Raw genomic sequence first — 24559 nt, 5'->3', positions numbered from 1 at the left:
TGAAACACCTGGAGAGTCACGAAGACAATATAAGCAAGACTGACCGTTAAGTGCCTCGTGGGAGCAAATGTTATTGCATGCCGGCTGCCTCTGACAACCTCATCTGAGATTTATCTCTTATCTTGAGAAGCTTCATTTGGAGTCCGGTTTGCAGTGTTGTTGAACTTCAAAGAAAGCTGTGGCCTGCAGTCAAGACCTTAAGGGCGAGGAGCTTGTGTCTGTCTGTGACCTTGTTCCTGAATGGTGAGTGTACTGTTTCTGTGCTTATTGAGGAGCTGCCAGCCCCTCCCGGCAAGAGTAAAATACGCATCAGGCTCTGCTTCCTTCAGCACCGATACATTGCTGTGTGGAAAGCAGAGACTCAGACCTGCCTGTACGCAACAGGAGTTTAGGAAAAAACCCAACTGAAGGGTGGTCGCAACATGATTATGCATGGTGTAGAGCAGGCATCCTCAACCTTTTTGAGCCTGTGGGCACCTTTGGAATTCTGACCCGGCACAGTGGGCGCAGCAACAAAATGACTGCCGCCAAAATGGCGGCCACAGGGGGTGGAGCCAGCCACAAAATGATTTTTCACAGCTTCACAAGTGACACAGATCCATGGGCTGTGGTGGAAGCTGCTGCCAAAGCAATCTCCAGTAGTCAATCAGAAGCCTTGCGGGCCAGATCCCTATCTGGCCCCACCCACTTCCTAAAAACACTTGGTGGGCTCCAGAAAAGGTGTTGGCTGGCCCACGGGCACCACGCTGGGGACTCCCTGGTGAAGAGGAAGTGAAGATATTTTCTCTCATAATACTAGAAGTTAGGATCAATGTATGAAGTGGATGGATAGTAGATGCGAGACAGACAAAAGGAAGAGCTGCTTCACAAAATGGGGAATTGTCTTGTAGAACTCCCTGCCTCACAGTGAAGGACGGGTTTATGGGTATAAAGAGGAGAAGTCTATTGTTGACTATTAGCCACGCCTGCCAAACAGTACCTCCTGTTTTAGAGACATCCTGCCTCTAATTGTCAGATGCTGGGGAGCAGGCAACATCTTGCAGGCCTCCCATCGCCACCTGACTGGCCACTATTGGAGAGAAGGAGTCTGGACTACATGGACCATTGGCCTGATCCAACACGAGTACTTTAATGTTCTTTAATCACTGTTGGCCAAGCTATCCAATAAATTTGTGGCAGAGTTGAGACAATAGTCGAGGACGTCTCATCCATGGTTCGCTCTCTTGGTCACCAAGCTAGCTTTCAGACACCTTGAACTTAACAACATCCTCTGCCGGGTCCTGGAGGTCACAGGCTTTCACCTGCTGTGGACCCCAAACTCAGTCTCATTTCCAGGGCACTCTGGTTGTAATACTGTTAGCCGTGTACCAGAGGAAGCTGATGAAGAAAGCTCATTGCCTGGCGTATTCTTCCTGGCGTATTCTTCCTGCCAGCGGCCTGTGAACATGATCGTATTCTTCCTGCCAGCGGCCTGTGAACGTGATCGATTTCTGGATAATAATAGTAATTACAGAGTGCCATCAGCGTCTCTGGTGTCACCACACTGGCAATAAACAGAAAGCTCCCTGCACCTCAGGAGGGACTACATGGACCATCCATTTAATACACACCTGGGGGAGGGAGACAGAGGGAGCAGCGGAAGTAGAGAGGAGGGAATATGGGCAGCAATTGTAACAAGTACTTGAGCAAAAAGAGACAAACCCCCACCAGGTCTTGGATCGTCATTTCCTTTCTTGGGTCCCGATGAGTCTTACGCTGCGCTTCTGAGCATCCCAAGGTTAGTTCTCAAAATTGTTTAGGTCTTGCTCCTCAGCATTCATGGAGACATTAAAACATTGCAGAGGCATCTTCTGGGAAGCAAACACAGACTTCTTGGGCTACAAGGTGATTCACTGAGGTTTTCAAATCTCACAGTTCCCCTCAGATCACCTGTACATCACTCTTAATTGTCCTGAGGTCCCTCGAGCCCTCTTTCATTGCCTTCAGGGTCTTCACATCCTAAGCCGCTGTTGGTCTTCAGTAGGTTTAGAGAGTTCAGCTGTGGAAACCACTTTGGTTTACCATTTCATTGGCTTGCCCCACCTTTTGCATCCATCAACCAAACAAATAGCACCAGGAGGGTCTAAACAAACTCCACTCCTGATACCATGAAACCTGAGGCTGGAGGGGGAAAATACAGTGGTGAATCTCTCCAAGATGAGGAAGATTTAGGAACTGGCATGGGTTGCGTTCAGTATAGGGTACATCCCAGCTAGAGGTCCTGCCTGTCTTCTGTCTGAACAGGCAGGTACCCATTACTTTGGTGATCGGGATCAGCTGGGCTCTCTCTTTCTTCCTCTTCATCTTCTTCCTCAGGGGGGAGAGATGCTGCTTCCAGAGCAGACTTGCCGTCTCGCTGCGCCAACCATTCTATCAATAACTGCCGGACAAACATGATCGGGATGGGAAGGGCGGCCACAACAATGAGGCTTATGAGAAGGCCCAGAGCCCAGGGCGGGTACTCCAGTTGCTGCTTATCTGCCTGCCAAGAGACACCAACAATCAAAATTAACGGAGCCATTCTATGAGATGTGGTATACAGATCTGTGGTTCAGCACTGCTTGTATTAGATTATTGTTTCATGAAATGCTTCATTAAATGGGAGAGCCAGCGTGGTGTAGTGGATAAGAGCAGTGGTTTGGAGCGGTGGACCCTAATCTGGAGGACTGGGTTTGATTCCCCACTCCTCCACATGAGCGGGGAGGCTAATCTGGTGAACTGGATTTGTTTCCCCACTCCTACACACGAAGCCAGCTGGGTGACCTTGGGCTAGTCCCACCCTCTCAGCCCCACCTAACTCACAGGGTGTCTGTTGTGGGGAAGGGAAGGCAATTGTAAGCCCGTTTGATTCTTCCTTAAGTGGTAGAGAAAGTTGGCCTATAAAAACCAACTCTTCTTCATCTACCTCTCACAGTTGTTGTGAAAAAAACAATGAAAGGTGTGTTTTACATTCAGTACTATATGTTGTTTAAGGGCCAGAGATGACGTTCTTTAACACCAGGCCAAAATTCAAAAGAGACCTCCTTGCCAATAAAAGCAGAATGTTAGCAAATTACACATTTCTGTAGAAATGTAGAGTTTAGCGGGGCGGTGGGGGGGGGGATGAGGCAACTCTCTTCCAGCGTTCCCTTTAGTTTTGTAGCTCAAGTAGCAAAATATGCTCGCAAAACAGCCAACAGAGGTTTTTTTGTTTGTTTGTTTGCAATGTATTGCTTCTAAGCATGGGAAATGTATGTTGACAGTTCAGCTTTGTTTCTGGGATCTTCTCTGTAAGTGCTTTAATGCCAACTAAAGATGACCACACTAAGGCTTCTGTCGCTGTACAAACCCTTCATCAGTTAAACCTTCACACCGGCATTTCAAATTTGACAGGGTTCTCCTCCCCATCCTTCTTTCAACCTCTGGTTCCAGATTTTGCTGCTAGCTATTCAATAATCCAGGTTGGTTGCCCCCTCTGAATGGCTTTTCCCTTACACTTCAGAATCTTTTCTAGCTCCTTCATGGCTGCCCTTCCCAGTCTCAATCTCCTCCTGTGCAGCCGCACTGAAATCCCACAATCGAAACATATAGGCCATTTATGCATGGGAGATTTTGCCTTGGATTTGCCACTCTTTAGATGCACATTTTCCCCATCTAAATTCTCAAAACTCAACAATCAGACCCCATGCAGAGTTTTGAGAACTCAGATGGGGGAAATGTGCATCTAGAGAGTGGCAAATCCAAGGCAAAATCTCCCATGCATACATGGCCAGTGTTGAGTTTTGAGAATTTGAATGGGGAAAATGTGCATCTAGAGAGCAGCAAATCCAATTGGGCCATTTATGCATGGGAGGTTTTGCCTTGGATTTGCCACATGAGCGGTGGAGGCTAATCTGGTGAACTGGATTTGTTTCCCCACTCCTACACACAAAGCCAGCTGGGTGACCTTGGGCTAGTCACAGCTCTCTCAGCCTCACCTACCTCATAGGGTGTCTGTTGTGGGGAGGGGGAGGGAAGGTGATTGTAAGCCGGTTTGATTCTCCCTTAAACGGCAGAGAGAGTCTGCATATAAAAACCAACTCTTCTTCTTCCTCTTCTTCTAATTGCTTTTAAGTCTGCAGGACCAAGAACGCAGCTACTTTGCAAACCGCAACTGTCGCTGAACTATCCTGTGTGTATAGCAACTTTACCTGGAAACTTCCTAAGCTCTGTTTGGAATTAGAGAATGCTCCCGAGAAAACCTGTGAATGATCCCAAGAAATCCCCCAGAAATTTTTGTCAGTGGTAGTATCAGCACTAAGAAAGACAGAACTAAAAGAGAAAAACAAGACAGAGTATATTGAAAATTAAATATAAGTATTATTTAATGAAATAGATATAAGATAAGCGTAAGTTGGAAACGGATTTGATTTTACTGTTCTAATCGTCTATCGATCCCTCTTTCTCTGAGTTACATTGATATCTTAAGTAATATATTGAAGGCAATCAACAGGAAATCAAGCATTTAAGTATAAAATGAGGATTAGCACATAGTCTTGTAGTAAGAGTATACTAGTACAAGTTAAGAATGTAAATAAAATGTAAATAGCATTTATTTCTCCCTCCGGAGTTATGAGTAGGGTGGATCCCCTTTTTCTTCCCTTTTCTTTTCTGTACCCCATATCTTTAAAAGCAAAGTGGGGAGGCAGCAAAGATGGGCTACACCCATCTCTTTGTGCTAATTCCACATTCCTATTCCGTAGTGAGCAGCAGGGCAGAAAAGTGGTCTGACCAAGACACATTTGCATGGATAAGGCTGCAGGGTGGGGTGGGGTAGCTTACCTCTTTCTTGTTCCAGGCCTGGTAGGTCGGGCGACTCAAACACAGGCGCACCAGGCTTGCCAGCAGCAGGCACAACATCGATGCCAGGCTAACGAAGCGCCACATGTAGCTGTAGATGCGCCACGGCCGCCAGTCCAGCACGGCTGGCTTCTATGTCGTCCAAGAACCTGGTGTGAGAAGGATGGAACAGCCTTATAGGGCAGGTCTGCCTTTCCTGCCTTACCTGGGAAGGAAGGAGTTTTTGTGGGCTTCACCCTGTGTCCCTTCTTCTCTCCTGGCTGCAATCAGCTCCCTTTCTTTAGGCGCTACCAGAGTTCACCGGGGAGTCCTCCTCAGCCCTGGGCCTATATACAGGTGAAGGGTGTTTCTATGGGCTCTTCCTATGCCCCTTCAACAGCCAATATATTTATGATTTTTTTTAAAAAAAACCAGTTTATTTACAATACTGAAATTTTCAAACAACACATACACACATTTTTTGTTTTATAGATGATATTTTTATCATTATTCAAGATCAAAATACATACAGTGAGGGGAAAAAAGTATTTGATCCCCTGCTAAATTTGCCTGTTTGCCCTCTGACGAAGAAATGACCAGTCCATAATTTTAGTGGTAGGTTTATTGTAGCTGTGAGAGACAGAATAACAACAGGAAAACCCCAGAAACCCAGAAGACAAAAGTCAGAGACTGATGTGCATTATAATGAGTAAAATAAGTATTTGATCCCCTATCAACCAGCCAGGTTAGGGTTAGGGTTCTGCTGTCGACAGAAGCAATCAATCCATCAGATTCCAAACTAGCCACCATGACCAAGACAAAAGAGCTGTCCAAGGATGTCAGGGACAAGATTGTAGACCTGCACAAGGCTGGACTGGGCTACAAGACTATTGCCAAGCAGCTTGGTGAGAAGGTGACAACCCTAACCCTAACCCTAACTGTCAACCTCCCTCAGTCTGGGGCTCCATGCAAGATCTCATCTCGTGGAGTTGCAATGATCATGAGATCGGTGATGAAGCAGCCCAGAACTACACGGGGGGAACTTGTCAATGATCTCAGGGCAGCTGGGACCATAGTCACCATGAAAACAGTTGGTAACACACTACGCCGTGAAGGACTGAGATCTTGCAGCGCCCGCAAGGTCCCCTTGCTCAAGACAGCACATGTACAGGCCCGTCTGCAGTTTGCCAATGCACATCTGAATGACCCAGAGGAGAACTGGGTGAAAGAGTTGTGGTCAGATGAGACCAAAATCGAGCCCTTTGACATCAACTCAACTCGCCGTGTTTGGAGGAGGAGGAATGCTGCCTACGACCCCAAGAACACCATCCCCACTGTCAAACATGGAGGGGGACATATTATGCTTTGGGGGTGTTTTCCTGCTTAGGGGACAGGACACCTTCACCGCATTGAAGGGACGATGGACGGGACCATGTATCGTCAAATCTTGGGTGAGCACCTCCTTCCATGGGTCCAGGATGGGTATTCCAGCATGACAATGACCCAAAACACACAGCCAAGGCAACAAAGGAGTAGCTCAAGAAGAAGCACATTAAGGTCCTGGAGTGGCCTAGCCAGTCTCCAGACCTTAATCCCATCGAAAATCTGTGGAGAGCTGAAGGTTCGAGTAGCTACACATCAGCCTCGAAATCTTACTGACTTGGAAAGGATCTACAAAGAGGAGTGGGACAAAATACCTCCTGAGATGTGTGCAAACCTGGTGGCCACCTACAAGAAACGTCTGACCTCTGTAATTGCCAACAAGGGTTTTGCCACCAAGTACTAAGTCATCTTTTGCAAAGGGATCAAATACTTATTTCACTCATTATAATGCACATCAATCTCTGACTTTTGTCTTCTGGGTTTCTGGGGGTTTTCCTGTTGTTATTCTGTCTCTCACAGCTACAATAGACCTACCATTAGAATTATGGACTGGTCATTTCTTCGTCAGAGGGCAAACGGGCAAATTCACCAGGGGATCAAATACTTTTTCCCCTCACTGTACACACAATTTATGCATTGGTTGAATAATTGTCATAACAACAAAATTTACTGGGAATGCTTCAACTACTATGGTTCCATTTTTAGACATGGAGGTGTATATTAATGAAAAATCTAAAATAGCAGTACACCCATACAAAAATACATTATTAAATTATGGCTCCTTTCATCCCTCACATTTAAAAAATAGTTTGCCTTATAGTCAGTTCATTCGATTAAAAAGAGACTCCACAGAAGACAAGGATTTTGCTACAACAGCAAAAGATTTCGCTAAATCTTTAGTGGCCAGCCCCTAAAATCTCCCGCTGATGGGGAAGAGGGACCTAGCAACCCTACCTTGTTGCCATGGTGACCACCCCAAAATTCCAGTTGGCTTTATCCCACTTCTGCCTTCCGGCTGATGGGTGCAGACGCTGATGCAGGCAGCCTACCGAGAGCCAGGCAGGCAACCTCTGGACACTTATACAGAGTCAGACCATTGGTCCATCTAGCTCACTTCTACCTTCTCTAACTACCAATGGTTCTCCTGGCTCCCAGCCAGAGAAGGGTCTTTCCCAGCACTCCCTACCTTGAGTGCTTTAACGGGCGCTGCATGGACCAAACCTGGGACTTCCTCCATGCAAAGCAGATGCTTGGAAGCTAAGACAAAGTCCCTCCCCAAAAGCTATATGAGGCTGCCTTATACAGAGGGAGACCACCGGTGCTCCTGGCCAGGAGCGCCTCTTCAGGGTCAAAAGCAGAGGCTTCTCCCAGCCCTTATTGCTTGAGATCTCGGGTTGCCAACCTCCAGGCACTAGCTGGAGGTCTCCTGCTATCACAACTGATCTCCAGCCGACAGAGATCTGTTCACCTGGAGAAAATGGCCGCTTTGGAAATTGGACTCTATGGCATTGAAGACCCTCCCCTCCCAAACCCTTCCCTCCGCAGGCTCTGCCCCAAAAACCTCCCGCCGGTGGCGAAGAGAAACCTGTCAACCCTATTGAGATCCCATATCACGGGAGATGCTGGGGTTAGGGTTGCCAGCCTCCAGGTGGTGGCTGGAGATCTCTCGCTATTACAGCTGATCTCCAGCTGATAGAGATACGTTCAACTGGAAAAAATGGCCACTTTGGAAGGTAAATTCTATGGCATTATATCCCACTGAAGCTCCTCCCCTCACCCTGCCCTCCTCAGGCTCCACCCCCCAAACCTCCAGGTATTTCCCAACCCGGAGCTGGCAACCCTACTGGGGACTGAACCTAAGACCTTCTGCACACAAGGCATGTATTCTGCCACTGAAACAACAGAGAAAAGATGGTCAGTAGGGTATCAAATGGAAAGACAAAGACGTCTGACACACTCTGAGGCAACTGTGCAGATACTAGGGTTGACAGGTCTCCCCCCTCGCCACCAGAAGGAACTTCGTGGGGGCAGGGCTGAGGGTGGTGATCCGCACACGTAGCACGATGACATCACTTCCAGGTTTACCCCGGACGTGCTGGCATCATGTGGAACTCTCTAGCACTGTCCCTCCAAAACTCTATGGAAACCACAGAGTTTTTGTTGGAGAGTGCTAGAGCGTCCCCGTTGCGATGCGTTTCCGAGGTAAACCTGGAAGTGATATCATTGTGGCGTGCGCATGGATCGCTGCTCCACCTTCAGCTGGCCTGCTTCCACCCGTCACCCAGCTGAGGGGAGGTGGGCAGTAGGGTTGCCAGGGCCCTCTTCGCCACTGGCAGGAGGTTTTTGGGGCGGAGCCTGAGGAAGGTGGGGTTTTGGAGGGGAGGGACTTCAAAGCCACAGAGTCCAACTGCCAAAGCGGCCATTTTCTCCAGGGGAACTGATCTCTATTGGCTGTAGATCAGTTGTAATAGCAGGAGATCTCCAGCTAGTACCTGGAGGTTGGTTGGAAACCCTAGTAGGCAGCTTGGTTATGGTGGGCAAATTGGAACCCTAGTAGATACTCTACGTACCAAAACAGAAAGGTCAAACTGGCAGATGCTTAGACACAGATAGGAGGCAGAGTAGAAACATACTTGTCGGCCCCATAGATCCAGGCCACGGCAAAAGCTTCCCCGGCCACGACAATCAGGAGGGGCAAAGTGGCGGAGTAGGAATCAAACATGGCCACGAAGTAGCTTCCCGAGCGCTGAACAAAAAGCAGGCCCAAGAGGAATCCAACTACACAACACAGCACTGCGGGGAAAGGAAAGGAGAAGAGGCCCCACGTCAGTGGACTGGACAGCAGAGACCCCACCGTCAACCAGAAACACAAGGAATGTGGAAAGAAAACACTGGGGCTCCAGCCTGAACATAAGAACATAAGAACGGCCCTGCTGGATCAGACCAAGGCCCATCAAGTCCAACGGTCTGTTCACACAGTGGCCAACCAGGTGCCTCTAGGAAGCCCACCAACTTCACAATACTAGAAAGAGTCCAATCAAAATTCCTGAGGGCCCTGTTCAATGCACCCAAATGTACTCCCAATGTGGTTCTGAGACGTGAGGCTGGTCTGCATAGGATTGAAACTAAGATTTGGATTAATGCTATCAATAATTGGTTAAAAATCCACTTAAATACAACTGGGCTATTAACACAATTTTTATCTGCAGTACCATAACCTATCATGGTCTGATAGGATCATTAAAAAATTATTTACAATTGGTCTTGATCCACAAAACCTGATAGAGTTGGGACTGAAGAAAGCCAAGTCTATGGTCCATCAACGTCTCACTGATATTGAGTTTCAAAATGGCAATGCTCTTCTCCCTAACTACTTTAAAAACCTCAGGTAATGGAAAGGCAACTACTCAGACCCTTATCTAACCTCAATTACTTCTACAACAGTAAGATGCAATCTTAATGCAAATGCAATCTTGGGCTGCATCAACAGAAGTATAGTGTCCAGATCAGGTGAAGTGATGGTATTGCTTTACTCTGCTCTGGTTAGACCTCACCTAGAGTATTGTGTTCAGTTTTGGGCACCTCAGTTTCAGAAAGATGTAGACAAGCTGGAACGTGTCCAGAGGAGGGCAACAAAGATGGTGAGGGGTCTGGAGACCAAGTCCTATGAGGAAAGGTTGAAGGAGCTGGGTATGTTTAGCCTGAAGAGAGGACTGAGAGGGGACATGATAACCATCTTCAAGTACTTGAAGGGCTGTCATATAGAGGAGGGTGCCGAATTGTTTTCTGTTGCCCCAGAAGGTCGGACCAGAACCAACGGGTTGAAATTAAATCAAAAGAGTTTCTGTCTAGACATCAGGAAAATTTTTGTAACTATTAGAGTGGTTCCTCAGTAAAACAGGCTTCCTCGGGAGGTGGTAAGCTCTCCTTCCCTGGAGGCTTTTAAGCAGAGGCTAGATCTGTCAGCAATGCTGATTCTATGACCTTAGGCAGATGACGAGAGGGAGGGCACCTTGGTCATCTTCTGGGCATGGAGTAGGAGTAACTGGGGGTGGGGTGGGGGAGGTAGTTGTAATTCTCCTGCATTGTTCAGGGAGTTGGACTAGATGACCCTGGCGGTCCCTTCCAACTTTATGATTCTATGGTTCTATGTGTCCAGAGGTTGCCTGCCTGGCTATCGGTAGACTGCCTGCATCAGCTTCTCCACCAGTCAGCTGGAGGGCGGGCCCTGGCCACTGCAGCTAGATGACAGCAAGCCCTTTCCTCAGCCCGGAGATGCCATTGGTCAGTTGCTTCATGGCCCTGGAGGGTGCCTCAAGAGTCTGTCCCACCCCAGGAAGGGGGACACAGCCAGCTGGAACATTGGGGTGGTCACCAATGGCAACAAGAACCAAAAAAGACTGAGTACCCTCACAAGGCCTGGAAGGGGGGTAGGCCTTATATAGGCCCAGGGCTGAGGAGGACTCCCTGGTCAACTCTGGTGGAACCTAAAGAAAGAGAGCTGAGGCAACCAGGAAGGAAGAAGGGACATGGGGTGAAGCCCAAAAAAAACTCCTTCCTTCGCAGGTAAGGCAGGAAAGGCAGACCTTACCCATAAGGCTGTTTCATCCTTCCCACCCCAGGTTCTTGGATGACATAGAAGCCATCTAGACATCAGGAAGAAATTTCTAACTGTTAGAGTGGTTCTGCAGTGGAACAGGCTTCCTCGGGAGGTGGCAAGTGCTCCTTCCCTGGAGGTTTTTAAGCTGAGACTAGATGGCTATCTGTCAGCAATGCTGATTTTATTAACTTAGGCAGTTCATGAGAGGGAGGGCATCTTGGCCATCTTCTGGGCATGGAGTAGGGGTCACTGGGTGGGTGTGGGGGAGGTAGTTGTGAAATTCCTGCATTGGGTAGGGGATTGGACTAGATGACCCTGGCGGTCCCTTCCAACTCTATGATTCTAAGATGGGCCTTTTCTAGGGCCCGATTTGATGCTTTTCCATCTGCTATACTCTCAGGAAGGTTTCTCCATTGCCCAAGGGAGACACACAAATGTTCTTGTCCCATGGATACGGTGGAGACACTAGCACATATTTTGCTTCATTGTCAACATTATAACGATGCCAGAAATCGTTTAATCACTCCCCTCCTATCTCAGTTTGTACACTCTCACGCCTCTGAGGCCTCCTTGGTAGAATATCTACAGGAAGATAGGGTGAGCTATATCTCATATTCTGTAGCAAAATTTTGCTCCCATGTTTGCTGGAAACGGAAGACATTTATGAAGAACAAAGACAGTATGGGAAAACCTTCAGACTAACTGGTATGACTGCGATGCTGTAAGTGGAAGTTGTATAATTTTAATATAGGATGTATATTTTAAGTATATTTTATGTTGGCCTTTGGCTGTAATAATAAATGACTGATGGTCTAAGAGATCAGCCCTGACCAACCTTGCCTCTCATTATGGTCACGCCCCAGACTGGAAGCACCAACCTCGGCCCTCCCACAGCTTACACCGATGGGGAGGGGGGTTCAAATTCTGGGCTGGGCCACTTTGAACTCAGGAGAGGGAGAGAGAAGAGGCATAGATCACGTTGTCTGGCGTGCGCATGCTTTGCGCTTGCAAATCGCCACCACCCCAAATCTCCCACCGATAAGGTTGCCAGGTCCCTCTTTGGCACCGGTGGGAAGGTTTTGGGGTGGAGCCTGAGGAGGGTGGGGTTTGGGAGGGGAGGAACTTCAATGCCATAGAGTCCAATTGCCAAAGCGGCCATTTACTCCAGGGGGACTGATCTCTATTGGCTGGAGATCAGTTGTAATAGCAGGAGAACTCCATCTACTACCTGGAGGTTGGCAACCCTACCCACCAATGACTTAGGGGGACCTGGCTACCCTAGCTCAGGCACTGGGTCCCACTTGGGATGCTGTTCCCTGCAACCACACCCCGTTCTACCTGGGATCCGTTTTACCTGTGAAGAGGGTCCGTCGCTTGTGGAGGCTCTGGAAGTTGTCTACCAAAGGAGTGATCATCCCTTGCATGTTTCTGAGCATGGAGCTCAGCCCTAAGTTCAGCAGCATGAAAAAGAACAGCACGGACCAGAAGGGGGCCAGAGGGAAGAGGGTCATGGCCTCGGTGAAAACGATGAACGCCAGGCCTGTGCCTTCCACACCCTGTGGCGAGAAACAGATGGAGAAAACAAGGTTGCACGTACCTGTAACTGTCATTCATCATTAAATTGTGGAACTCCTGCCCCAGGATGTGGTGATGGCTGCCAACTTGGAAGGCTTTAAGAGGGGAGTGGACATGTTCATGGAGGAGAGGGCTATTCATGGGTTTAAGTCAAAATGGATATTAGTCATGACGCATACCTATTCTCTCCAGGATCAGAGGAGCATGCCTATTGTATTAGGTGCTGTGGAACACAGGCAGGATGGTGCTGCTGCAGTCATCTTGTTTGTGGGCTTTCTAGAGGCACCTGGTTGCCCACTGTGTGAACACACTGCTGGACTTGATCCAGCAGGGCCTTTCTTATGTTCTTGTTTATCGAGTGTCTACTGTGCATGGGGACCGCGCAGGCCAGCCGCAGAGATGAGACTTCTCTAGCTTCTAGAAGTTTCAGCGTTGCTGGTGCGCTCCTCCCTTCCTCCCTCTTGAGCCGGGAGCCAGTTGCCTTCACGCCCAATGCTGAAACTTCTAGAAGCCAGTGGTCTCATCTCCGTGGCTTACTTACGCAGTCCCTATGGAAGGCCACAGTGAAGACATAATGATGAACCTGTGAATTATTTACTCAGGTTGGCAATGCAGCAAGTTGAAACCGAACAGAAGAAATGCTTTATGAATGGCTGCCGGGTAACCCGTTGTTGGGGGGTTGTGCTGCTCCAGGACAACAGCTGGAAGACCCACAAACCTAGTGTTGGTACAGAGTGAAGCCTACTATCTTATCTGTACTCTCAGCCCTGTGCTGTTACTAGGGGTGCGTAGTGACTTACAATGGGAAGAATAGGGCTATTTGCTCCGCTCCGGAGGATATTCCCGGTTTTTTGAACAAAGAACGTCCAGTTATGTGCCACACTACCAGCCAATTTTTTTTGGTAATTTATATATTTATATCCTGCTTTTCTCCGTAGTAGGGACCCAAAGTGGCTTAAAACACTGTTCGCTCCACCTCCATCTTATCTCCTGTGAGGTAGGTTAGACCATGGCTTCTTAAACCTTTTCCACTCGCTACCCCTTTTCGCCCGAGAAATTTTTACACGACCCCTGGTATTTAGGTATATAAAATAGGTATATAAATCAAACATTTACTGATAATAAATCATAAAGAAACCAAATTTGCCAAATTTTTCCCGACCCCCACATTTAGTTACGTGACCCCATATGGGGTCGCGACCCACAGTTTAAGAAGCTTTGGGTTAGACTTTCAGACGGGCCCAGAGCCACCCAGGAAGCCTCATCCCAGAGTGTGGATTCGAACCTGGGTCTCCTAGTCAAACACGCTGACCATTACACCACACGCTGGCTCTCTGTCTTCCCATGAAACATCACCTCCACTGTGCGGATACTGCCTTTTCACAGCACTCAGATCAGAACTGAGACAGGTCACCGTACCTGACTGGTAAACTGTATTTGGATTGGTGAATCGTGAGTGATGCAGGCTAGGTACCAGCCAATGCTTCCGGGGCACCCCCCCCCCGCCCCAATCACCTTGTTCATCTCGTCCTCCACACGACAGTCCCCGATCCCCAACTCCAGCAACCACTTCTCCGTCTCATTTGGGAGCCCTTGATACCAGGCGCTGTACTGAGCAGTCGAGACATTCCCAGCGGGAAGGGGTTCAGTGGCGAGAGAGCCATTGAACTGCAGATGACGCAGGAGGTCTATTTTGCTAGAAAAACAACAAAACGTTGGAAGTGGGGTGGGGGGCAGAAGTCTTGTGTTCCTGCAGGGGGAAAAAATGGGAGTGATTTTGCCTACCCTAAAGTCCTGGGAGGGCCCTGACCTGGATGGCCCAGGCTAGTTTGATCTTGCCAGATCTCAGAATCTAAGCAGGATCGGCCCTTCGATGGGAGATCGCCATGGAAAAAGGTACCCAAAAGGCAAGAAGAAGTCAACTTGAAAACCCAGGGCTAATATTGATACAATAGATTTTGTGAATGTAAGTAAATGTAAAGGAAACACAAAATAAACAAACTCAACTTGCATGTAGCCCTGTTCTAGCCTCTATGTATCTGTGCTGAACATGCCAAATAAACAGAAAAACACCAAATTACAACAGTCTGACAATATATACAAACACTATCACAGCTGTACATATTGTCAGACTGTTGTAATTTGGTGTTTTTCTGTTTATGTGGCATGTTCAGCACAGATACATAGAGGCTAGAACAGGGCTACATGCAAGTTGAGTTTGTTTATTTTGTGTTTCCATTACATTTACTAGATAGTATTCACAAAAACAATTGTATCAATATTAGCCCCGAGTTTTCATGTTGACTCCTTGCCTTTTGGGTACCTTATTCTAGTTTTATAGGGTTAAGGGTCCCCCCCCCCTTTTTTTGTTGTTGCTAGATTGCCATGAAATACCAGGGTTGCTATGCAGGGGCAGGCAATGGCAAGCCACCTGGTAGCTTCTTGCCTTGAAACCCCTACTGAGTTGCCAGAAATTGGCTGCGACTTGGCACCACTTTACACACACATAAAGTCTTGGGATTGGATCCTCTGGGTTGGTTCTCCTAACAGTAGTGCCTTCCCCTGATGTAAGAGGCTCTGAGCCCTCAATCTTTATAACACATTTTGTTCTTCGTACCAAAGCTGTTCTCCTCTGCCACACCGCTACTGAATGTGCCGATCGGATCTTTCTTTCAGGCCCAAGGATTCCCAGGATTGTTCATTGCAACAAACCAAAGATCAGGAGGTCAGAAGGCAGCCAATAAAGTCAGCTGCTTTCACACATGTTGAATGCACTTTCAACCCACTTGAGTGACCGTTCGCAAGAGGATTTCACACAGGAAAATCCACTTGCAAATGATTGCTAAAGTGCCCTGAAAGCACATTATCCAATGTGTGCGGAAGAAGCCTTACAGTGCAATCCTAAACAGAGTCACATCCTTCTTAAGTTGTCCTGCCAATCAGGATTCCAAATTGGAGCGGAAATTCAGAATTGGGAAACCTTGCTTGTGTAGCAGCTAAGCACAAGTTACTGGTTCATGCGGAACAAAAGTGGAAATAAGCAACAACCTTGTTGCGTGGTTGAGGAGGTGAGAGGAAGCAGGAACAAGTCCTATGAGGAAAGGTTGAAGGAGCTGGGTATGTTTAGCCTGAATAGGAGGAAATTGAGAGGGGATATGATAACTATCTTCAAGTACTTGAAGGGCTGTCATATGGAGGAGGGTGCTGAGTTGTTTTCTGTGCCCCGGGAAGTCGGAGCAGAACCAACAGGTTGAAATTAAAGCAAAAGAGTTTCCATCTAGACATTAGGAAGAAATTTCTAACAGTTAGAGAGGTTCCTCAGTGGAACAGGCTTCCTCAAGAGGTGGTAAGTTCTCCTTCCCTGGAGGTTTTCAAGCAGAGGCTAGATGGCCATCTGTCAGCAATGCTGATTCTATGACCTTAGGCAGATCATGAGAGGAAGGGCATCTTGGCCACCTTCTGGGCATGCAGTAGGGGTCGTTGGGGGTGTGTGGGGGAAGTAGTTGTGAATTTCCTGCATTGTGTAGGGAGTTGGATTAGATGACCCTGGTGGTCCCTTCTAACTCTATGATTCTATGATAGGATTGCATGACCCTTTTTGGAGGCCCTGTTCATGTAGAGCTGAGTCATCAACTGCTGGGACAAACAAAACAGGAGTGGGAATCGGCAGGGAAGCCGCTAACCTTTCCACGCAAGCTTGTGCGATGATGTTGGCACGGATGCCCAGTACAGCAAACACAACCAGCATGGCCAGCACCGAGGTGAGGAAGTTGATAATGGAGACCAGCAGCCCGTCGATGTGGCAGTTGTTGTCTCGCGGGTTGTAGCTGGAGTAGGCGATGATGGTGCCGAAGCCCAGTCCTAGCGCAAAGAACACCTGGGTGGCCGCTTGGTACCAAACCTGAATGTCGCCCCAGATGGACAGCTGTGGGGGCGAGTGGGGAGCAGATGGTCACACAGGGAATTCCCCACAGGGGCTGATGGGCACCTCAGAAAAGGGTAACAACACATGCATCCCACCCACCCCTTTTAAACTTCTTATTTTTAAATTGTAATATTTACAGAAGGAGCCCCGTGGCGTTAGAGTGGTAAGCTGCAGTACTGCAGTCCAAGCTCTGCTCATGACCTGAGTTCGATCCCAACGGAAGTTGGTTTCAGGTAGCTGGCTCAAGGTTGACTCAGCCTTCCATTCTTCCGAGGTCGGTAAAATGAGTACCCAGCTTGCTAGGGGTAAAGGGAAGATGACTGGGGAAGGCACTGGCAAACCACCCCATACACAAAGCCTGCCTAGTAAATGTTGGGATGTGACGTCACCCCATGGGACAGGAATGACCTGGTGCTTGCACAGGGGACCTTTACCTTTACCCTCACAAGGCCTGGATGGGGGGGTAGGTCTTATATAGGCCCAGGACTGAAGAAGACTCCCCAGTCAACTCTGATGATGCCTAAAGAAAGGAAGCTGAGGCAGCCAGGAGGGAAGAAGGGACATGGGGTGATGTCCAAGAAAAACTCCTTCCTTCCCAGGAAAGGCAGACCTGGCCCATAAGGCACTGGCAAACCGCCCCATAAACAAAGTCTGCCTAGTAAATGTCGGGATGTGACGTCACCCCATGGGTCAGGAATGACCTGGTGCTTGCACAGGGGACCTTTACCTTTTTTAATATTTACAGAAGGTCCGGGGGGTGGAGGTTCAGAGGATAAAGATCTATTTTACAGAAACATGGATCTGTTGCCTTATTACACAGAGGGAAAGTGAGAACTTAAAAATCAGGTTCTTATCAGTACATTGTATCATCATTCACTACAACAATTTTAAAATAAATATACAATAGAAGAAGAAGAGTTGGTTTTAATATGCGACTTTCTCTCCCACTTAAGGAAGAATCAGACTGGCTTACGATCACCTTCCCTTCCTCTCCCCACAACAGACACCCTGTGAGGTAGGTGGGGCTGAGAGAGTGTGACTAGCCCAAGGTCACCCAGCTGGCTTCGTGTGTCGGAGTGGGGAAACAAATCCAGTTCACCAGATTAGCGTCCACCGCTCATGTGGAGGAGTGGGTAATCAACCTGATTCTGCAGATCAGAGACCACCTCTCCAAACCACCGCTCTTAACCACTTCTCCACGCTGGAAACAGACCTTGCATAAAAGGCCTATATGAATTAAAACAAAAACAAAAGGGTAGGTCTATTGAGAGAGAGCCAGCGTGGTGTACTGGTTAAGAGTGGTGGTTTGGAGCGGTGGACTCTGATCTGGAGAACCAGGTTTGATTCCCCACTCCTCCACATGAGCTGCGGAGGCTAATCTGGTGAACTGGATTTGTTTCCCAGCTCCTGTGCACGAAGCCAGTTGGGTGACCTTGGGCTAGTCACAGCTCTCTCAGCCCCACCTACCTCACAGGGTGTCTGTTGTGGGGAGAGGAAGGGAAGGTGATCGTAAGCCAGTCTGATTCTTCCTTAAGTGGGAGAGAAAGTCGCATATTAAAACCAACTCTTCTTCTTCTTCTTCTTCGTATTTGCAGTCGAATTCTCAAACCACTATGCAGAGGTTTTGTGAAGTCTCATTAGATCTAACCAAGTTTTGCTTTCACATGGGGGTGGACGTACCTGCTGTGCCAAAAAGGGAAAGGAGGGGGAAATCTGCTTGTGGGAAGGGAGGGAGGGCTCGGACAGGAACAGGTCATGCTCTCTCACCTTGGGCGTGAACATGATCTTGATTCCATCCATTGCTCCTTCTAGCAGCAGTGCCCGCACGAGGAAGCAAAAGAGAACCACGTAGGGGAACAGCGCAGTGAAATACAGAACCTGCAGCGGGATTGAGAACATGGACAAGAAATGGGGAATCATGTTAGCTTTCAGAAGAATCATCAGTGCAAAATGGCCCCTTTAGACTTCCCACGCTGCCTGTCATTTCCTTTCTCAAATCACACGTGCGACCCAGGTGACTAATATGGAATTGGTCACACAACATTCCACTTGATTCCATGGGGTTTTCCCCCACTTTTTGGGGGGTGGGGGTAGGTGGGAGAGAAGAGAATCCACAGCCATCCTACCCCACACTCAACTGCATCTCAACCCCACAATGCTATCCCAGAGCCTACTCAATAACTAACTGGAGCCACTAGCTTAGAAATCCCTATGTTGCTAAAGGTCTAACTTAGTGGTTCCCAAAGTGGGCAATTCCACCCCTGGGGGGTGATGGGATTACCTAGGGGGGCACTAAGAGGGAAGGGGACAGCAGGGGGTGGTACAGGTAGGCCCCTTCAACTGTGTTGTTGGATAGGGTTGGGGGTGCTGGGGTTGCATTTGTGGAACCAAGGGAGTGGTGGCCCAAAAAGTTTGGGAACCACTGGACTCTAGCTGATGAAAACACAAAGGGCTGAGATTTAAAAGAACAGTTGTCCTTGAAGTTTTTCCCCGGGGGGTGAAAATACTGTGAAAATACTAAAAGGATCCTTTTTAATCAGCTTGGTTAATGAACTCCCATTATCTACTTCTCACAATAGCCAGTTAAAAAAGATATTCAAAACTTGCTAAAGAGGGTCAGCCTTCTGAGGGTATTGGTAGAAGATAAACAAGGGTTAGATGCTAGCATTATGATCCAGGAAATCCATGAAGTAATAAAAGCCGGGCGGGGGGATAAAGCCCCAGGTTTAGTTGATTTCACAGCTGAATATTGCAAAACATTTAATGATACTGTAGGCATGCTTTTACTGAATACAATTCATGAAATCAGTAGAGTGGGGAAATTGCTACAAACCTGGAGGGAAGGAAAACTGATAGTTATCCCTAAAACAGGGAAAGACCAAACCTTAACCACTTCCTATAGACCAACAACATTGTTGAATTTTGACTCTAAAATATTTACCACAATCCTGTCGAACAGGCTTAAGAAAATTGAAGAAGAAGAGTTGGTTTTTATATGCCGACTTTCTCTACCACTTCAGGGAGAATCAAACCGGCTTACAATCACCTTCCCTTCCCCTTCCCACAACAGACACCCTGTGAGGTAGGTGGGTCTGAGAGAGCTGTAACTAGCCCAAGGTCACCCAGCAGGCTTCATGTGGAGGAGTGGGGGAACCAACCTGGTTGACTTGATTAGCTTCCACCACTCATGTGGAGGAGTGCGGAATCAAACTCGGTTCTCCAGATCAAACTCCACCGCTCCAAACCACCACTCTTAACCACTATACCCCACTGGTGTAGATAGAGAGATGTGTTTTAAACTCTTGCGTTTATTTGGTTTGCTTTTTAATTTTAATTTTTTAAAAAAAGCACGGACTCCCGTTTCTTGTGTTTCTTCCAATGCCACCAAAGAATGCCCCCATTTAGGGATTATGTCAACACCACACATTGATTTTCAGTTTACTAATACCCGTAGTCCAGTAAAGAAATTTGGTCACCAGCCGACAGTCGTAATTATTACTGGTCAAGCAGGGAGTCCCTGTGTGTAAGAGGGAAGAAAACCACAAAGGTCAGAACCTTTCCAGAGGATTTGATGCCTTTGATCATGGCCAGACACACCATGGCCCAAGCGGCGAAGAGGCAGCTGACAAGAGCTGGGTTGAAGCCTCCACTCTCCTCGATTGAGCCAGTCACATTCAGGGTGTTACGGTACCAGAAGTAGGTGGTGGGAGAACTCTGGGTACACTCCATTTCTAAGAATAGAACAAAAGGTCACAGGGATTGTTCAGGAGGGCTTTTGAATATATGGAACAAGGCAACACAGTGAACGCCTACGAAATTTGGGGTGGTTTTGCTTTGTTCATTGTACCTATGACACCATTGCATGGTTTATCTAATTTTGCAATTCACTTTTGTTGCACTGCTGTTGTATTTATTTTACCACTCTTATTATTACATTGTCTCAAGAGCCAGTGTGGTGTAGTGGTGAAGAGTGTTGGTTTGGAGCAGTGGAGTCTGATCTGGAGAACCGGGTTTGATTCTCCACTCCTCCACACGAGCGGCGGAGGCTAATCTGGTGAACTGGATTTGTTTCCCCACTCCTACACACAAAGCCAGCTGGGTGATCTTGGGCTAGTCACCCTCTCTCAGCCTCACCTACCTCACAGGGTGTCTGTTGTGGGGAGGGGAACGGAAGGTGATTGGAAACCGGTTTGATTCTCCCTTAAGTGGTAGAGAAAGTCGGCATATAAAAACCAACGTTTCTTCTTCTTCAATTATATAGCCCGCTTTGAGCCTCATTGAGAAAGGTGGACTACAAAAGTAGTAAGTAAGTGAATGAGAAAACAGAGACAGCAATGTGAGGGTCTTAGTGATGATCCATGGAAAATGGATTTTTCATCCAGTGAAATCTGCAATCCCAAACACAGGCAGAAGAGACCATGCGTGCCATTCATCTGCCAGTCTTTACTAACCTTCTTCCATTTGGTTGGAGACTTCTGGGCAACTTTCCCAGGGCAAGGGAAACTGGAAGGATTTGCCCAGGTAGTAAAGGCTCCATGCAATTATGACGTTATAATACAGTGAGACAAAGGCACATATCTACAGGGAAGGAGAAAGAAAAATTAGTACCTCCACAACCACGCAGGGCATTGAGGTAGTTGCCCCCCGGGGAGGGGGCTGTTATTTGGACAGGATCATGAACATAGGAACATATGAAGCTGCCTTCTACTGAATCAGACCCTTGGTCCATCAAAGTCAGTACTGTCTACTCAGACCAGCTGCAGCTCTCCAGGGTCTCAGGCAGAGGTCTTTCACATCACCCACTTGCCTAGTCTCTTTAGCTGGAGATGCTGGGGATTGAACCTGGGACCTTCTGCATGCCAAGCAGATGCTCTACCATGGAGCCACAGCCCCTCCTAATCAGAGCCCCAAGCAAAGGTGGGTGGTGGTGACGGCAAGGTGCAGAAATGTTTAACATGCATGCACTGAGGATATTGGATGGGAAATTAACTGCATCCATGTGCTCCAGAAGTCCACAATGCACTGGAGGACCACATTAGTTTGACAGCAGGGTTAAGAGACCAAGTTCCTCTCCCTCCAATTCATGTGAAGCTGCCTTCCGCTGAGTCAGACCATGGGCCTATCACGCTCAGGCTTGTCTGCTCTGACTGGCAACCACTCTGCAGAGTCACAGGCTATGGCTTTCTCATCCCCAACTACTGGATTCCTTTAACTGGAGATGCTGGGGATTGAACCTGCGACCTTTTGCATGTCAAGCAAGTGCAAAACCACTGAGCCCCCTCTTCCAGCTACCAGCATACGTACAGGTGGCGGAAGCTATTACATATGGGGAACACATACAGACCAAAAGGAGGAGGAGAACAAGGAAAAGGCAATCCTTTTCACCATAGAAGCTAGTAATCCCCCCCCCCCCATGGGCAGGTTATGATCTGCAGGCTGCCAGCTGCCAACCACTGCTTTATATGTCCAAACACAGCCACTGAACACTCACCATGCAGCTGACAAAGCCGAAGCCTATTAGGCGGGGGCTGATGTGCTTCCAGACCCCAGTGCTTCCCCGGCGGATAATCTGTCCGGCCGCCAGCTCCAGGAACAAAAGCGGGATCCCAATGACGATGAGGAGCAGCAAATACAACAGCAGGAAAGCTCCTGTGCAGGAAGAGACAGTCAGATTCGGGCGCAAGCATTCCCCTCACAACAGACTCTGGTCTCTCTCAAATCACCTATTCCTTTGAATCAGTAATAATTTAACAGTAAGGGGAGCCTGGTTTTACCACCTCTCCATCCTGCAGAACTGAAGACCACTGTGATGGACAACTAACTGCCAATGCCATATACCTATCTGAGAATCCTGATTGACAGGGGGTTAAAAAAAGAATTCTGCTGTTGACCAGAAAGTCTGACAGTTGAGAGACACAGTAAGAGGTTGGCCGCTAGAGAGTGGAAGAAGGAGAGGAATGTGGGATGGAGGAGGATCCTGAGATAAAGAAGCGACACCGGTAATGCTTCCCTGAGGGAAATAGCTCCAAGGAAAAGGGGGTGGTCCCTATCAAGTGTCAAAGAAGGAAAATTGGAACCTGTGTGTATGTTCCTGCCTCCACAGACTTTAGAAATTTTGTGTCAAATAACCTTATGCCTGTATATCTAAGGAGCGACAGCCAAGTGATCTCTCTCAAGAGTTACAAACACCTGTTGGCAGAACAAACTATCTATTGTATATAGTTGTAGGAAGTTCCCCTCTTTCCTGCTGGCTTTTCACCTGCCAAGTTTAAACTTGAAATCTCCCTGACAGCCTGACGTGACCATTTCCCCGTAAGAGTAAAATGAAACAGTTTATACGTTGAGAATTCATATCAGCCTCTCGTGTGCCATCTTCAGACATATACCAATGAAGGCTTTTTCAGTTTCTCAGCTTCCTAGGCTAGGTCAGAACAAATCTATATACATTTATATGTCTGGAGGGGGGGTGTTGGGGAACCATCATAACCATCCTCTTCTTTCTGTACTTGCTACTCTGAAAGACTGAGTGCCGCAGTCTCAAGTTCTTCATATGAATGGACTGGACCCTATCATAAGGAACAGCATGCACCGTTATTACAAGGCAGGGTCATGAATAGCTGCTTCCTTTATTTGCCTATGGTGAATAAAGATTCCCTCCAAGTGACCAGAGATCTGTTAAGGGTACAGGCATCCTGCTAGCAAAGAACTCTCCCCCCGTCTTGAACACATCAGAATTGCCCCTTTCCACTCACCTCCCCCATTTTGATGGCAGAGGTAGGGGAACCGCCAAACGTTGCCAAGCCCCACAGAAAAACCAACTTGGGCTAGGATATATTGGACCTTGGATCCCCAGGCAGGCCGGGCAGCGGGATCATCCAGAAGCAGTTCCACATTGGATTCGCCTTGGTGGTTTGCTGCAGATTCTAGGTCTACTTCAGATTTTTCCATCTATGGAGGAGACGAGCAGCACACACACACACACACAAAAAACCCTTAATGAAGCTAGGTGAGGTCCTATCACTCTTGCACATTCAGACAGTAATACATTTGTCAGTGTGCATGGCTCAGGTTTGCACATTAACAACTGCCCATGCTAGCACATATTCTTGTGAGCAGTTGAAACTGCTCTGTCATACGCTCACATTGAATCACAGCCAGCGGGTCAATTTTTTGATACGGACCCTTAGATTAAAAACAGTCACACGTGTGTAAAATGCAAGCCTCCAATATGATGAATGAGCTGTCCACACTGTGAAACACACTCAGCCGCACTTGCTGATCCCTCTCTATGGCAGGGGATCTGAGTCTGGAAAGACATGAAAAAAGAGGCCGAGCTCACTGTCTCTCCAGCAGAGACAAGCCTTTCCCAAACACCTAAATGTTGTTTAACTGGACATTCCAGGGATTGAACTTGGGATCTTCTGCACACAAAGTGGATGCTCTACCACTGAGCTACAGCTCCTTCTCTATACTGCAGGAGAGGTCATTCTGGCCCCCATCGTCAGCCAGAGACCCAAGGGCCACTGGGAGGTTACACTGGATAAGAAAAACTTGGACCCAGCCATGGGCCCGAGAAAGAGCTCCCCTCCCCACTGCCTTCTGACCATGATTGTCCAGGGAGTGTCATTCACTCTGGCCTTTTTCACTGGCCAGGGGACTTCCGAACTGCTGGGTGGCTGAGAATGTGAAGTTGCCATATCCCAAACTGACCTATACTTGCCCTCCTCCCACCCAGGTTTATTTTCGTACTTCCTCTTTCCCTTTAAATCTTCCCCTTTCACATTCTCTCTGTGCATCCTTCAGGCTCAGAGCCTTTGGGCAAACCCTCATGGCTACCACACAGCCTGTCCCCTTCATGAACTCTGAAGATGGACAAGCTCCAATTGGTCAACCCATTCAAAAGTTGGCCTTTTATGTGACAGTAACCACTTCTAATCTGGAAGGAATGCAACATGGTATAGCCTTACCTTGGAAGCTAAGCAGTGTCAGCACTTGGAAGGGGGACCACCGAGGAAGACTCTGCAGAGGAACGCAATGGCAAACCACCTCTGCTTCTCACTTGCCTTGAACTGGATTTGTTTCTCCACTCCTATACGCGAAGCCAGCTGGATAACCTTGGGCAAGTTACAGCTCTCTTAAGAGCTCTCTCCGCCCTACCTACCTCATAGTAGGGCTGTCGAAAAACAGCCGAATTTTCCCCAATTCGGCGGTTTTTAGTTCGGGACTAACCAAACTCAAAA

At 47.9% G+C, this 24559-nt stretch overlaps 1 protein-coding gene across 1 annotated transcript; it reads right to left on the bottom strand.

The window, feature by feature from the left end:
* Positions 1-2220: 2220 nt before the first annotated feature.
* Positions 2221-23267, bottom strand: LOC130489598 (sodium-dependent neutral amino acid transporter B(0)AT2-like). Its single transcript, XM_056863359.1, is given in 12 exon segments — positions 2221-2521; positions 4840-4986; positions 4988-5006; positions 8853-9012; positions 12174-12375; positions 13910-14090; positions 16078-16319; positions 18087-18197; positions 19875-20050; positions 20771-20897; positions 21811-21968; positions 23072-23267. Coding segments are annotated over 12 exon segments (1989 nt in total). The 3' UTR covers positions 2221-2251.
* Positions 23268-24559: the final 1292 nt, after the last annotated feature.

This window comes from Euleptes europaea, chromosome 18 (assembly GCF_029931775.1).
Source record: "Euleptes europaea isolate rEulEur1 chromosome 18, rEulEur1.hap1, whole genome shotgun sequence".
NCBI lineage: Eukaryota > Metazoa > Chordata > Lepidosauria > Squamata > Sphaerodactylidae > Euleptes > Euleptes europaea.
The sequence above is the reverse complement of the archived record's forward strand: the minus strand, read 5'-3'. Positions and strand labels throughout refer to the sequence as shown.